Raw genomic sequence first — 15,717 nt, 5'->3', positions numbered from 1 at the left:
GATAACTTTAATGAAGAATATTATGGCTCAATTGAATTATTCTCATTGATTGACACCTTAATATATACAAAATACAATCCCATAAATTAGAGAAGAACTAATTACATAATCTTATCTATATTTACATAAGGTATATCTATTACACCCAGTGGCGGACCCAGGATTTTATTTCAATGGGGTCCATTTTCGGGTCGGTCCTCGTTCGGGTCGAGTTAAAGTGAGGTTTGAACTAGATTTAAAAAAAAAATAAGAAAAATGGGCTTATCAAGGATTGAACCCATGACCTCTTGCTGAAAAAGAAGGAGATTTACCACTACACCAGCTTTCTTTTTATTTCTATGGTGTCCACCTAATTGTATTTATGGGGTCCATATACAATTTAATATACCGAATCTACTATTTTTTTAAAAAATATTGGGGTCCGGGGACCCCGGTGGCACCAATGTGGGTCCGCCCCTGATTACACCCCCGCAGTCGAAGCAAGAGGTGGACGAATGTTGAGACTGGAGCGGAAGTCGTCAAATAGAACCCGAGGTAAGCCTTTGGTGAAGATGTCTGCAATCTGAAGTCGAGTTGGGGTGTGAAGTATCCGTATCGTGCCGCGTTGAACTTGCTCACGCACAAAATGAATGTCAAGCTCGATATGTTTCGTGCGTTGATGCTGAACGGGATTACTCGACAGATAGATTGCACTGATATTGTCACAATACACTAAGGTGGCCTTGGAGAGAGGTCGACGCAATTCAAGAAGAAGGTTGCGAAGCCAGCAAATTTCAGCAACAACATTAGCAACTGCACGGTATTCAGCTTTAGCACTAGATCGCGAGATGGTCGATTGCCGCTTAGAAGACCAAGATAAAACATTTTGCCGCATATAAACGCAATATCCAGATGTAGAGCGAGGGGTGTCGGGACACCCGGCCCAATCGGCGTCGGTATACGCCCGGAGAGAGATATCCGAACACGATGATAAAGTGAGCCCATAGTTGGCCGTGCCTTGAATATAACGAATAATGCGTTTCAATGCCTGCCAATGATCAATGCTAGGATGATGCATGTGGATGCATATTTGTTGAACCGCATAACTAATATCGGGCCGAGTAAACGTGAGATATTGGAGAGCACCCGCAAGGCTTCGGTATAACGTGGGATCTTCAAACGGTGTACCAGATGTAGCGGCAAGCTTAGGCTTTGTATCGACTGGTGTACCGACCGGATTGCATGAGGACATACCCGCACGATTAACAATATCCAAGGCATAAGATTTTTGTGAAAGAAACATAGTCTGACCGATGCGAGAGACCGTAATACCCAAGAAGTAGCTAAGAGGTCCAAGATCTTTCATGGCGAATTCAGCCGCGAGGCTGCCCATTAGTTTCACTCGTAGTGAATCGGTAGACGTGGTGAGAATAATATCATCGACATAGATCAATAAATACGCAATATCACCCCCGTAATGATATGTGAAAAGAGAGTTATCACATCGACTTTGCACGAAACCCATGGAAGTAACAAAATCCGTAAATCTTTGGTACCACGCCCTTGGTGCCTGTTTAAGCCCGTAAAGAGACTTCTTGAGACGACACACGTGATCTGGATAGTCTCGATGGCGAAACCCCATGGGTTGATACATGTATACAGTCTCCGTAAGATTTCCATGAAGGAAAGCATTTGTAACATCGAGTTGATGAATGGGCCAAGACTGTGACAACGCCAACGTTAAGACTGTCCGAATGGTGGCCGGTTTAACAACCGGACTAAAAGTTTCCCCGCAATCAATACCCACTTCCAGATTTCGACCATCACACACAAGCCGTGCCTTGTATCGATCTAACGTGCCATCGGACCTGTATTTATGGCAAAAAAGCCACATGCTACGAATAATATGCATGTCAGGATGTCTCGGGACAAGTTCCCAAGTCTTATTTTTAATTAAAGCATTAAATTCGGTTTGCATGGCATGAAACCATTCCGGTGTAGATAAGGCAACAATGGGATTTTTTGGTATAGGTGCAATGTAGGTCGAGGAGAGGTTGAAAATTTGTTTGGGTTTGGAAATACCCGACATGGCACGGGTTTGTATGGTGCGATGGGGTGGAACGGGTGGTGGTGGGTGCGTTAGTGGGCTAAGAGTTGGGATAGGAGATGAAGGCAGTGGGCTGGGAAAGGAAGCATCGGCCAATGAGTGGGCCGAGGTGTTAGTTTGGGCCGGATGGGAGGTAATAAGTGAGGGGCTGGTGTGAGCTGTGGAACTAGAAGGGTGAGGTTGGGCCGTAGGGGTGGGTGTGGGCTGTTGCGGTTGGGCTGTAGGGGTGGGTGGGGTTGGTGTGTGGGCCAGAGGAGTGGAAGGAGGTGAAGCAGGTGGGTCTGTTGGGTGGGTAGGTTGGCGAAGATAAGGGTGTATAGGGGTATCAAGGAATTGGTAGGAATGAGTTGTGTGTTTGTGAGGTTTGGAAAAGGGAAATATGGTCTCGTCAAAAAGGACATGACGGTTGATGGTGATGGTTCGGGACTTGAGATCAAGGCACTTGTACCCTCGATGGTTCGAAGGATAGCCGAGGAATACGCATGGGTAGGAACGATAGGCGAGTTTGTGTATGGTTGTATGAGGTATAAGGGGATAGCACATACACCCGAACACATGTAAGTGGTCGTAAGATGGCAAGCAATGGTATAGGCGTTGGGTAGGGGTTTGAAAGTTGAGTGTTTTGCTTGGAATAATATTTAATAAATATGTTGCGGTTTCAAGGGCATGATGCCAATAAGTGTTTGGAGTTGAAGAGTGGGCCAAAATAGTACGCATTAAATTATTGATGGTGCGTATTTTGCGTTCAGCTTTACCATTTTGTGAGGAGGTATGTGGACAAGAAAAACGGAAGTGCATGCCATGGGTGGTGCAAAACGTATGAAATTGGTTATTGGCGTATTCACGTCCGTTGTCACATTGAAATTGTTTAATTTTGGTGCCAAATTGGGTTTGAATGAAAGTGGTGAATTTAGTGAACATGGCATACACATCAGATTTGTTGGCTATAGGGTATGTCCATAAAAAATTAGTGTAATCGTCTAAAAATAAGACATAGTAACGGTGTCCCCCATTGGAAATAATGGGAGAAGTCCAAACATCACTGTGAACTAGATCAAATGGCAAACGAGTAGTTGTATTAGAAGCAACAAAAGGAAGTCTAGTATGTTTCCCAAAAATACAAGCACGACACACTTTATTGTTTAAAGAACCACAAGAAATTGAAGAAGAAGTTTTTAAAGTTTGTAAAATAGCTGGGCCAGGATGGCCGAGCCTTTGATGCCAGATGTCTTGAGAAATAGCTGCAAAAGTGGATGCAGTGGTGAGGTTCGTGATGTTGGACGGGTTGAGAGTGTAAAGGTCCCCCGAGCTATTGCACCGTAGGATAGGTTTCTTGGTCTTGAGATCCTTCACAGTAAAACCATAAGGGTCAAATTCAACAGATAATTGGTTATCAGTAGTAAAACGACGTACGGAAATAAGATTTTTAACAAGATTAGGAGCGTATAAAACGTTGTTTAATTTAAAGGGAGGGAAAGGTGGGGGGGGGAGGGTTATGTTGCCTTGTCCGAGTACCGGAATGGTTTTGCCATTGCCAACAATAATGTTGCGAATAATGCCAGAATTAAAAAGAAACGGAAACTTATCAGATTGAGGAGACCTTGTACCTGTCGCACCGGTGTCCATGGTCCATGAAGAGTCGTTGTGATGGAGAGCCAAGTTGTATAGTGCTTGTGCTATGTCAGTTGGAGCATATCCAGTAGCATACGTTTGGGCCGAAGAGGGAGTGCTCGGTTTTGGGCCAAGGATTCCTTGGGCCGATTGATGTTGGGCCGGTGGATCAGGATTTGGGTTGGATGGGTAGGGGCATGGGGGAGGAGACCATTGGGCCCAAGGAGATGTCGGCTGTGGTGGGTAGTAGCCGGCCCATGGAGGTGGCGGCCAGTAGTGTGGTTGGTAAGGAGGGTAACGACCACGGCCGTTAGAGGAACGACCACGTCCGCGACCTCGGCCACGGCCTCGGCCGCGTCCGCGATCAGAGCCAGCATGGTTGCGGGTTTCGGAGGGAGGGCGGCGGGAGGACACGGTCTTCCATTCTTCAAGTTGGCATAGACGGGAGCGCGTGTTGTAGAAGTCCGGGAGCGGTTGGGTTTGCTGCAAAATTAGGGAGATGCTCTCGTATTGATCTGTAAGTCCGGTGAGGATCTGAAGAACGAGCTGATTCTCGGATATGGTGGAACCAAGACTGATAAGTTGATCGTGAAGAAGCTTCATATGTTGACAATACTCGGTCATGCTGGAGAAGTTTTCGAGCCGAGAGTTGAAGAACTTGTATGTATAGTAATGGTGCGAGCAGCTTGGTTGTCGAGGAAGAGGTTCTTGAGACGGCACCATGCGTCATAAGCGGTAGTGTTGGTGGTCATGATGGTGTGCATGAGATCTTGAGAGATGGTACCGTAGATCCATTGTAGAACAATGGAATCGATCCGTTCCCATGACTCAAGATAGTTGGGTTTGACGGTCGGAGCTTTTTCTTTGTCTTTGTCGGCTGCTTCTTTGGTTGTGGAGGAGGATGCCGCGTCCTCACGGGGCTGTAAGTGGTCGAAGACCTCATATGCTTTGCAGTGGAGGACAAAGAGTTCGGCCCAAGTGTTATAATGTTCGGTTTGACTATCAAGGATCAAGGGTATAGAGTTTTTGATGTTGTTTACTATGACAGCGGGGTGAATGGGAGGGGATGCCATGGCCGGCCGAGAAGAGGAAGGGGGCGGATGGCAATGGGAGAGAAAAAGAAAGTAGGGTTAGGGTTAGGCTCTGATACCATGAAGAATATTATGGCTCAATTGAATTATTCTCATTGATTGACACCTCAATATATATACAAAATACAATCCCATAAATTAGGGAAGAACTAATTACATAATCTTATCTATATTTACATAAGGTATATCTATCATTTACTTTATGGAAAACAGGGCTGATGTCTATTGGGGCGAGGTCGTTACTTTCTCAGTCGGTATCAGGTGCCATTGGTTCTTATTATATGTCTTTATTTGTTGTTCCTAAGGGGGTAATCAAGTCTCTGGAGCGGATTAGAGCGAATTTTTTTTAGGGTTTCAAAGAAGGGGAACATCATATTCATTGGGTGGCGTGGAGTCGAGTAATGGCGTCCAAACGTTTTGGAGGTATTGGTATTGGGTCACTTGAAGCCCTTAATAAGGCGTTGGTAATGAAGTGGAGATGGAAGTATGCTACAGAAAGACAAAGTATTTGGGCCAAAGTAATTTCCTCTATTCATGGAGCTAATGTCGGTGTGTTTAAACAAGCCGACACGTGTGTGGGGAATGGGGTGTGGAACCGAATGAAGGGTCTTTTTTCAAGTTTACATAACTCTGGTATGGTTCCTTTTTCTTCGTCTAGAAAAGTGGTAAATGGGGACAATACCTTATTTTGGTTGGATAGTTGGTTAGAAAACAATGTGACTCTTGCTGATGCATATCCTCGGCTCTATGCATTGGAATCAGAAAAAGGATGCATGGTGAAGGCTCGGTTAGGTGGTCAATCTTGGGCCTGGTCTAGAAACATTAGAGGGGGTCGAGAATCGGAGCAGGTGGCTGAATTAAATTGTCGGATAAGCCACGTGCAACTCTCGGATGGGCAAGATTTTTGGCGATGGTCGTGTTTTGGGGTGGCTGAATTCTCAGTTAAGTCTGTTCGTCGGGGTATCGAGGACCGTACTCTCCCGGTGTCGGACAAGGCTACAGTTTGGTTTAAACAGGTTCCAAGGAAGGTTAACATTTGTGCTTGGCGTTTATGTTTGGATAGACTCCCAATGCGTGTCAACTTGGTTGATAAAGGAGTTGATCTCCCGTCGAGCTTGTGTCCTTTGTGCGAAAGATCTTCCGAATCCTCTATTCACCTTACTCAAGATTGTGAAGTAGTCTCGCGCGTGTGGCCTTTAATAGCAGGGTGGCTTCAAATTCATTTACCGGATACGCTTTAGCCGATTCATCTCTTGGAGTGGCTCGAAAGCTCCTCCTGGACACGGGCAAAGAAAGAGGCAGTTGGTTCGATTATATTTGTTACATGGTGGTCTATTTGGAGACTTCGGAATGACGTGGTTAACTTGAACAAGAGGAACGACAATAGCTTGCTATTTGATGATGTTCTTCATTTTTCGTATAGATGGTATTCGAATAGAATGCCAAATTTGTAAAATTAGTTGGACCGAGTGGCTTCAAAACCCACTTCTTTTCTTGTAATTGTTTTTAATGGCCGGCTAGAGCCTTGCTAGTTGTGCCGTTTTGTTTATAAAATTCCGCAGTTCCAAAAAAAAAAAAGTCATCTATTACTCAATCCTCCATCCTCAACGATGTTGAGGAGCCGAGTGACCTGATTCATCACATATATATTCTAATAAAAGTACTGGTAAATTTTTTTTTGGATCCACAACTATAAATACACAAATCAAACCGATGGAATGTTGTGTGAACCATGTTGATATTTTTATTAGATTCTATGTCACACCCCCAAATAACCACCTAGGGCATATCCCTATTGGAAGTGCAACGATCCAACAAAGAGCCACCAACCATATCAAACACAAGTTATAATGTATTGAAATACCCAATTGAAAGAAATGTATCGTTTGAAAATCAAACCAAAACCAGTGTACTGAGCGGAAGCATAAAAGTTTAAATGTATAAATGTATCGAAACCAAATCAATGTAAATGTTTATCATGACCATAACCACTCCAGCAGCATCAGACGGCAAGCTCCCAAGCTCCTTCAATAATTACCTACAAGCATGTAAACAAGTGTGTCAGACTACGCTGGTGAGTTCAAGGTTTCGTTAACGTGTTGTGTTACCAGATATATGTTAATGCGATTCAATGTTGTGTTACGATGTTGCTCATGTTAGATACCCTAGGGAGTGTGCCCATGTGTATCCGGGGAGTGGTTACCCCTTAACGACCGATTGCTATGTTGCCTTCGTTAGATACCCTAGGGAGAGTGCCCATATGTATCCGAGGAGTGTGCCTCTAACAACCATAGCCATACCCAGATAATTAGTTCACGCCCGTCCTTACGGCCCGGTGTGAGGTTTCCCACCTAATAGCGCTATCAACTAATCACCCCCATTGCCCTCCAGGCAATAACAAAACCGATTAAGTTATTTACCCAATGTTTTCCCTTCCAAATGTTTACCAGTTGTCCCAAACCACTGGGACGCATGCTTGAGAAAAGTGCAGTGAACTCACCTTAGATTTGCTCGGTTAGACAAATTACTTGTTAAATACGTTCAATACTCACGACCTAGATGAGTATTTGATAGTGGTTAGTTTTACCGTTCGTTTTCACATAGATCACATCAATGGTTGTCACGTATGGCACGTATAACAGTAAAACCACAATTCAGGCAAGATCAATGATTACGCGTACAGTTAGTCCGATAGCACACAGTATTGCATAGCTCAATCAAGTTACAAAGTTCGAATTAAAAAGCAATTCCCAATCCGATTATCAACCCTAACAGGTCTATCCTTACACTATACAACCGATCCGGATGGCCCAAGTCCATCCGGTTAACATCCAATCCATACATCCTATTATTTACCAAAGTGTTTGTTATGTGGTAACCCACTAAATAACCTGTTCGGCCCAGCACAACCCAATTAAATCCGATCAATTATTTGCAGCCCACATTACCAATTCTAGTTCGGCCAAAGCCTCACTTCACAGCGGCCCACAGGCTCAGCCCAACTGATCAATCCGCGGCCTGTGTAGCTCTAGCCGAGCTCACAGCCCAGTTACCTTTTCCCCCGGCCCATATTACACTTTTTAAAAATCCTAATTATCTTTCATATCTATCAGTGATAAATGATAATAACATGCACAGTTCCTTTTCATCAATATTAGGAATAACCAAGCCGCCCCTTATAACCAATCAATCAAGCACATAAAGGAATCACATGATCAAATATGGTAGCCGCCACATACATCACACACATACTAATATTCAATCGCTTTAATTCTATTGGACCGATACAAGTTGGTGGGTTTGACTAACATGGCATCTCACATGATTTCCTAACCTCATATGATTGCATCGAAAACCACAATTCCCACATGGCCGCCCTTTTTCTAGTTGCCCCTTTTTGACTTAATTCTACCATCATTCTCTTTTATTACAATACACCAACCCACCCCCTATTGGACCCTTGCTTGGTCCTCTAACCGATTAACACCTCAAAACCCTATCACATCATAAATCAAATTTAAAGGTAATGTATCACATGTTTTCTGATGTTAATTAATGAGGTCTGCATCAATTAATTATGTTCTGTTTGTTTGTTAGGTGACATGATGGCCGACATACAAGTATAATCATACATGTCTAGAATTAATACAACTTACAACCATCCCTTGGATCATATCGACACACAACATGAAAATATAAATCCCTTGGATCATATCGACATACAACTTTTATTCATAGATCGCGCATGATTAAGATAACCAACTAATATAAATCACATCATGGAAAGAACATACCGATTGCAGAATTGTCGATAAAGGAGATGGTCACGAGAGGGGGAGGGATATCTACTGCCGTACGTATTCTTGGGGAAGGTAGGGTTAGTTATCGTTTTAAACTAAACGTAATTTGATTTGGAATATAATTCGTATGTTCCTAACCTATAAGGATTTCAAAGTTGGGCCGGTCACATTCTCTAAACAAACCAATAAGATGCTAAATAATGAAATCATGAAGGTGTTGATCATCAAACAATAATATACCTATGTTGGGCCGATTATCATGCAATAATATGGCTAATATGTTGTTAATTAATGTGTTGGGCCGATTATCATACCATAATATGTTGTTAATTATTCATCATTGAAACGTATACGGGTTTTGTGTCACACTATGTGGGCCGAGGGGAGGAGAGGCCCAAACGGCCAAGAAATGCATGAACGGTATGAATGGTTCCGCGAGTGATTACATAATACCAACCTGAATGTTCGGGTTGTCACATCATCCCCAACTTGAAAGAAATTTCGTCCCGAAATTTGGCAAGCGCTAAGTGAGAGAAACGAGGTGCGAAATCAGGATTGTTGCGGGTTCTGCTCAGTTGTGACATCATCCCCAACTTGAAAGAATTTTCGTCCCGAAAATTTCGATGGAAATCATGGTATGGTGCTAGCGTTTTGTTATATCAGTTGCCAATCAATGAAACAGGGGATTAATGAGGTTCGTACAAAGATTCGAGCGAAACAGGGGTCCATTAAACATCCGAAGGATTTGGCCAGCAAATTTGTTGTCAAGAAGTAATTTCCAGTAGTGGTGCATGGCGGCATGGCACAACAGGGAGGTTCGTCACATTGCGGTCGCGCGAGTGTATCATTTGTCCAAAACAGAGTTTGGTGGGTAAAGGTTAGTGTTGCAAAACGACAAACGCGTGTAACTGTGACTGCTTCACTTCTAGCGGCGATGACAAGTGAAAGTGATAAGGTTCGTCTACAGGGATGCGTGGGTATAGTTCTCCTAATCCCGTGTTCGTTCGGAAGTTCCATCTAGCGATCATTGGTACCCTCGGATAGAAGCGATGCTCCGCGTGTTGTAGGGTTGGGTTTCAAAAGCTGCAAGGACGATGACAATGCCAACAATGGCACCACCATGATGATCTTAAACTGATAAGGATTCCCCACTGGGGAGAGGGAACGCACGATTTTCTTTTTGCAGAGAATTTGCTGCTTGATACATAGATAACCAAGTCCATGTCAACGACCATGTCAAAACTTACAAGAGTATTGGGAAGTAGGTCAATGTCGAACAGTTGACCCACGAGATCAAGTTTGCATCCCAACGAACATATAAGGTTTCAATTGACTTGCCGTCAGTCGATTCGTTATCAAGAACGTGCAGGCCACCATGCTGTTGTATTCCTGGCGTCGCTCACGCCAATCCTAAATGCCCCTCCACGAGCATCATTTCCAATGTTGTTGCTATTGTTACGAGGATTTCTAGTACTTCTGTCGTTCCCTTGGTTGTTGTCTTCTTGATTTAACAATGGGCGATCCATGCCGTAGGCACCTTCATTTCCCTACTATAGACTACGATTACGAGTGCCTTGATGTTGCCGTGACTGTTGCCTCTACTATTGTTGCTCGAAACAGAGCCCTACGATCTTTCACCAACATGGTCCATCATAACACATTCCGTGCCGCGTCCTAAGGCGCCGCTCGTTGCACTGGCAGTTATCCATTCCTTTCTACAGTCCATTGTCATCGTGTATGTCCCGTTTGGTTTGTAAGAGTTGACTCCCATAAGTCGCTAACTAGGGTGAATGATCCGTTTGAAGCCAATTCGCTGGTGTTCGTTGCCGGTAATCAGGGTTGTCCAAATACTGAGGTCGGTAAAATACTACGCTCACCCTTTTGTCTATCGATCTAGTAAGTCGACTGAGTAATACACGGTATGCTGCGAGAGTGTTGCCGAAGTGATCACACTTCGGAGTCTAAGACGTCAATACATAGAGTCCCAGCAAACGAAGAGAAGCGAGAAAGGTATAGACCAGCTCAAGGACGTTCGTTCAAGCACCTAACATTCTACACGTTTCGCTAGGCGTTCAGATGTGTGTTCAGATAATACTTGATAGCATCGAGATTTGTAAGGATTCAGAAAGGAGTGAAAAGATCATGTTCGAGTAGGAGACAATCACTGCTATGACTCCCATGGACTGTTGTGTTCTAACATAACGTCAATTAACAGAGCGGAACCCCTCTCACACTCGTTAAACCTCACTGGGACTCACATGCACCCCACATTATTATTATGTGTGCACCCATAATAATAAGGCAATTTGCATGCTTATCTCAGTGCCTTTTAACTCGCGCTAAAAGGTTCCCCTCATCCAAACAGCAAACGTAAGGTATCACAGGGTTAAGAATTACAATAATCAATGGATAGTGTCACACTAACAGATCACATAACAAGGGTTGGTAATATAAGGGCTCATGCTGCTGTGCCAAGTGTGAATTCACGTGTAATGTTATACATATGTGTACACTAGATATACTATGCATTAGTAGATGAGAAACGAACCTTGCAGTCTGGAGCTGAGTGTCATGGTCATCGTTTGGATCAATTCGGTTATAGTCTGGTTTTATGAAAACATTTTTAAAACCGAGTTCTCTATAACCAGTGGCTCTGATACCAAACTGTCACACCCCCAAATAACCACCTAGGGCATATCCCTATTGGAAGTGCAACGATCCAACAAAGAGCCACCAACCATATCAAACACAAGTTATAATGTATTGAAATACCCAATTGAAAGAAATGTATCGTTTGAAAATCAAACCAAAACCAGTGTACTGAGCGGAAGCATAAAAGTTTAAATGTATAAATGTATCGAAACCAAATCAATGTAAATGTTTATCATGACCATAACCACTCCAGCAGCATCAGACGGCAAGCTCCCAAGCTCCTTCAATAATTACCTACAAGCATGTAAACAAGTGTGTCAGACTACGCTGGTGAGTTCAAGGTTTCGTTAACGTGTTGTGTTACCAGATATATGTTAATGCGATTCAATGTTGTGTTACGATGTTGCTCATGTTAGATACCCTAGGGAGTGTGCCCATGTGTATCCGGGGAGTGGTTACCCCTTAACGACCGATTGCTATGTTGCCTTCGTTAGATACCCTAGGGAGAGTGCCCATATGTATCCGAGGAGTGTGCCTCTAACAACCATAGCCATACCCAGATAATTAGTTCACGCCCGTCCTTACGGCCCGGTGTGAGGTTTCCCACCTAATAGCGCTATCAACTAATCACCCCCATTGCCCTCCAGGCAATAACAAAACCGATTAAGTTATTTACCCAATGTTTTCCCTTCCAAATGTTTACCAGTTGTCCCAAACCACTGGGACGCATGCTTGAGAAAAGTGCAGTGAACTCACCTTAGATTTGCTCGGTTAGACAAATTACTTGTTAAATACGTTCAATACTCACGACCTAGATGAGTATTTGATAGTGGTTAGTTTTACCGTTCGTTTTCACATAGATCACATCAATGGTTGTCACGTATGGCACGTATAACAGTAAAACCACAATTCAGGCAAGATCAATGATTACGCGTACAGTTAGTCCGATAGCACACAGTATTGCATAGCTCAATCAAGTTACAAAGTTCGAATTAAAAAGCAATTCCCAATCCGATTATCAACCCTAACCGGTCTATCCTTACACTATACAACCGATCCGGATGGCCCAAGTCCATCCGGTTAACATCCAATCCATACATCCTATTATTTACCAAAGTGTTTGTTATGTGGTAACCCACTAAATAACCTGTTCGGCCCAGCACAACCCAATTAAATCCGATCAATTATTTGCAGCCCACATTACCAATTCTAGTTCGGCCAAAGCCTCACTTCACAGCGGCCCACAGGCTCAGCCCAACTGATCAATCCGCGGCCTGTGTAGCTCTAGCCGAGCTCACAGCCCAGTTACCTTTTCCCCCGGCCCATATTACACTTTTTAAAAATCCTAATTATCTTTCATATCTATCAGTGATAAATGATAATAACATGCACAGTTCCTTTTCATCAATATTAGGAATAACCAAGCCGCCCCTTATAACCAATCAATCAAGCACATAAAGGAATCACATGATCAAATATGGTAGCCGCCACATACATCACACACATACTAATATTCAATCGCTTTAATTCTATTGGACCGATACAAGTTGGTGGGTTTGACTAACATGGCATCTCACATGATTTCCTAACCTCATATGATTGCATCGAAAACCACAATTCCCACATGGCCGCCCTTTTTCTAGTTGCCCCTTTTTGACTTAATTCTACCATCATTCTCTTTTATTACAATACACCAACCCACCCCCTATTGGACCCTTGCTTGGTCCTCTAACCGATTAACACCTCAAAACCCTATCACATCATAAATCAAATTTAAAGGTAATGTATCACATGTTTTCTGATGTTAATTAATGAGGTCTGCATCAATTAATTATGTTCTGTTTGTTTGTTAGGTGACATGATGGCCGACATACAAGTATAATCATACATGTCTAGAATTAATACAACTTACAACCATCCCTTGGATCATATCGACACACAACATGAAAATATAAATCCCTTGGATCATATCGACATACAACTTTTATTCATAGATCGCGCATGATTAAGATAACCAACTAATATAAATCACATCATGGAAAGAACATACCGATTGCAGAATTGTCGATAAAGGAGATGGTCACGAGAGGGGGAGGGATATCTACTGCCGTACGTATTCTTGGGGAAGGTAGGGTTAGTTATCGTTTTAAACTAAACGTAATTTGATTTGGAATATAATTCGTATGTTCCTAACCTATAAGGATTTCAAAGTTGGGCCGGTCACATTCTCTAAACAAACCAATAAGATGCTAAATAATGAAATCATGAAGGTGTTGATCATCAAACAATAATATACCTATGTTGGGCCGATTATCATGCAATAATATGGCTAATATGTTGTTAATTAATGTGTTGGGCCGATTATCATACCATAATATGTTGTTAATTATTCATCATTGAAACGTATACGGGTTTTGTGTCACACTATGTGGGCCGAGGGGAGGAGAGGCCCAAACGGCCAAGAAATGCATGAACGGTATGAATGGTTCCGCGAGTGATTACATAATACCAACCTGAATGTTCGGGTTGTCACATCATCCCCAACTTGAAAGAAATTTCGTCCCGAAATTTGGCAAGCGCTAAGTGAGAGAAACGAGGTGCGAAATCAGGATTGTTGCGGGTTCTGCTCAGTTGTGACATTCTAAATTGTCTTAGTTGAACGATAAGATTATTTTTTATAATATTATTTGAAAGAAATTGAAAAAAGAAATTATAATGCATAATGATGTTAAATGTTTGTGTATTTCATAACTCATATATATCTCTTTATATACATGGATAATACATACATATCAATGTGATGGATTTAGAAAATAATTAAAGAGTCAACATTTTAAAAAAAAATCTACGAGGGCAGAAAAATCGAAAAAACATCATTTAAATAAAATACAACACCGCCGGAGCGTTAATTGATAACGGAGGTTACCCTTGTTCTAAGGTATATCTGCCCCTGTATATCATATAACTTACGTGACAATTCGCGTGCCACGTGGCATTCCACATCACTTGGATTGCCTTAAGACGTTATATGTGGTGTGTCACACTTGTATTTTGAATTCATTGTCAGGGATTTTAGAAATCAACGTATAATCAGAGAGGCGCGTGATCCTTTTTAGATCAAATTATTTCAGTGGTTTTTTCAAATAATTCAATCGGATACAACTCTAAATTTGAGAACAGAACTTAATATGCATGTATTGCAAATTCGTATGATATATGATAAAAGTTAAATGCATTTTATGCGATTTGTCTTAGATTTATTATCAGGTAAAATCGTTATTAGTATATGATAAAAGTTTTTACTTAGTGTAAAATCTTAGCAACGATGAAACTTCAGTAAGATTGAGATTGAATGATTGAATTTATACCCAATTCAACAACTTTATGAGTAGTATCTAACACTAGTTTTAAAAATAGTCTAATACTTTTATAATTCTAATTTTGTCCGTACAATTAATTAAGAAAAAGCTAGAAGAAAAAAGTGGTCACCCTAAATTTTGGAATGTTTGATGAAGAAAAACGTAAGGGTCCAAATGACATGAACATACAAAAGCAAGTACAACCCCTTTACCCCTCATTTCCACATCAATATGGTCCATTACTCTATCACCCCTTATTTCCAAAGTCCTGGCTGCCTAAGATTGGTGCCCTTCATTTGGGTAGTGTAATGTGAAAGTAATGCAAGTAGTCACTATAATGTAAAAGTAATGCAAGTAGTTCCCATATGAAGTTCAATAAAGATTTGATAATTACTTTTCAAGACAGGTAATGTAGATGTAACATGAATTATAGATGAGAAAAATTTGGCCATGTTAGTTTATTAGTAGGTTTTATGTATTAAAATCATATTTTCACTTACTTCATGAAAGTCCATCAAACTTTTGAACATTAAACTATTTTTTTAGAACGACACGCTCTCTAACTTTTGCTACTCAGCTACACTTGTTTGGAATTGTGCATCTAAAGAAACAAAAGTCTAATCCGAGAGAGGATTAGGCGAATACTCAACTAGGTGGGGAGTAATATGATCTTCACAAGCTCTAAACCATGAATGAATTTGCAAAACTAACAACACCGTGAAACTCGTTGCCAGAAGGAGAGATGTGGGTTCTTCTCGTAACCATCCTCCAGCGTGAAAATCAGTATTGTTCCTTAGAGAGTATAAGTGTAAGTGAGAGTCAGAGTAGAGAGCATGGAATAATTCCACCTTGATGGAGTGTGGAAATTATAACTGGAAGGATGGAAGAGGATTGCACGAGACGTCGCTACCAAGAATATCCACTTGGTCTCCTATGCTATAAAAATTAGTGTCCGTAGAGGTGAGATCACATATGCGGGCTCTAATTGGCCATACGTCGTTTTCAAGATGTCCTTGTTGTCTCTTTTTTTTCAACCGTTGGTAGAGGTTTAGAAGGATATGAATCTGCGGTTTGTGACTGGCCACACGTCATTGTCACCTGTACCTCCAATCCCCTTT

The 15,717-nt window shown here is 42.0% G+C and overlaps 1 protein-coding gene across 1 annotated transcript; it reads right to left on the bottom strand.

The window, feature by feature from the left end:
• Positions 1 to 4,317: 4,317 nt before the first annotated feature.
• LOC110923608 lies at positions 4,318 to 4,770 on the bottom strand. Its single transcript, XM_022167674.1, has one exon. It carries the CDS (start codon positions 4,768 to 4,770, stop codon positions 4,318 to 4,320), a length of 453 nt encoding a protein of 150 aa, XP_022023366.1.
• Between the last annotated feature and the right edge of the window lie 10,947 nt (positions 4,771 to 15,717).

Source organism: Helianthus annuus, chromosome 17 (genome assembly GCF_002127325.2).
Source record: "Helianthus annuus cultivar XRQ/B chromosome 17, HanXRQr2.0-SUNRISE, whole genome shotgun sequence".
In the NCBI taxonomy this organism is placed as follows: Eukaryota; Viridiplantae; Streptophyta; class Magnoliopsida; order Asterales; family Asteraceae; genus Helianthus; species Helianthus annuus.
The sequence above is the reverse complement of the archived record's forward strand: the minus strand, read 5'-3'. Positions and strand labels throughout refer to the sequence as shown.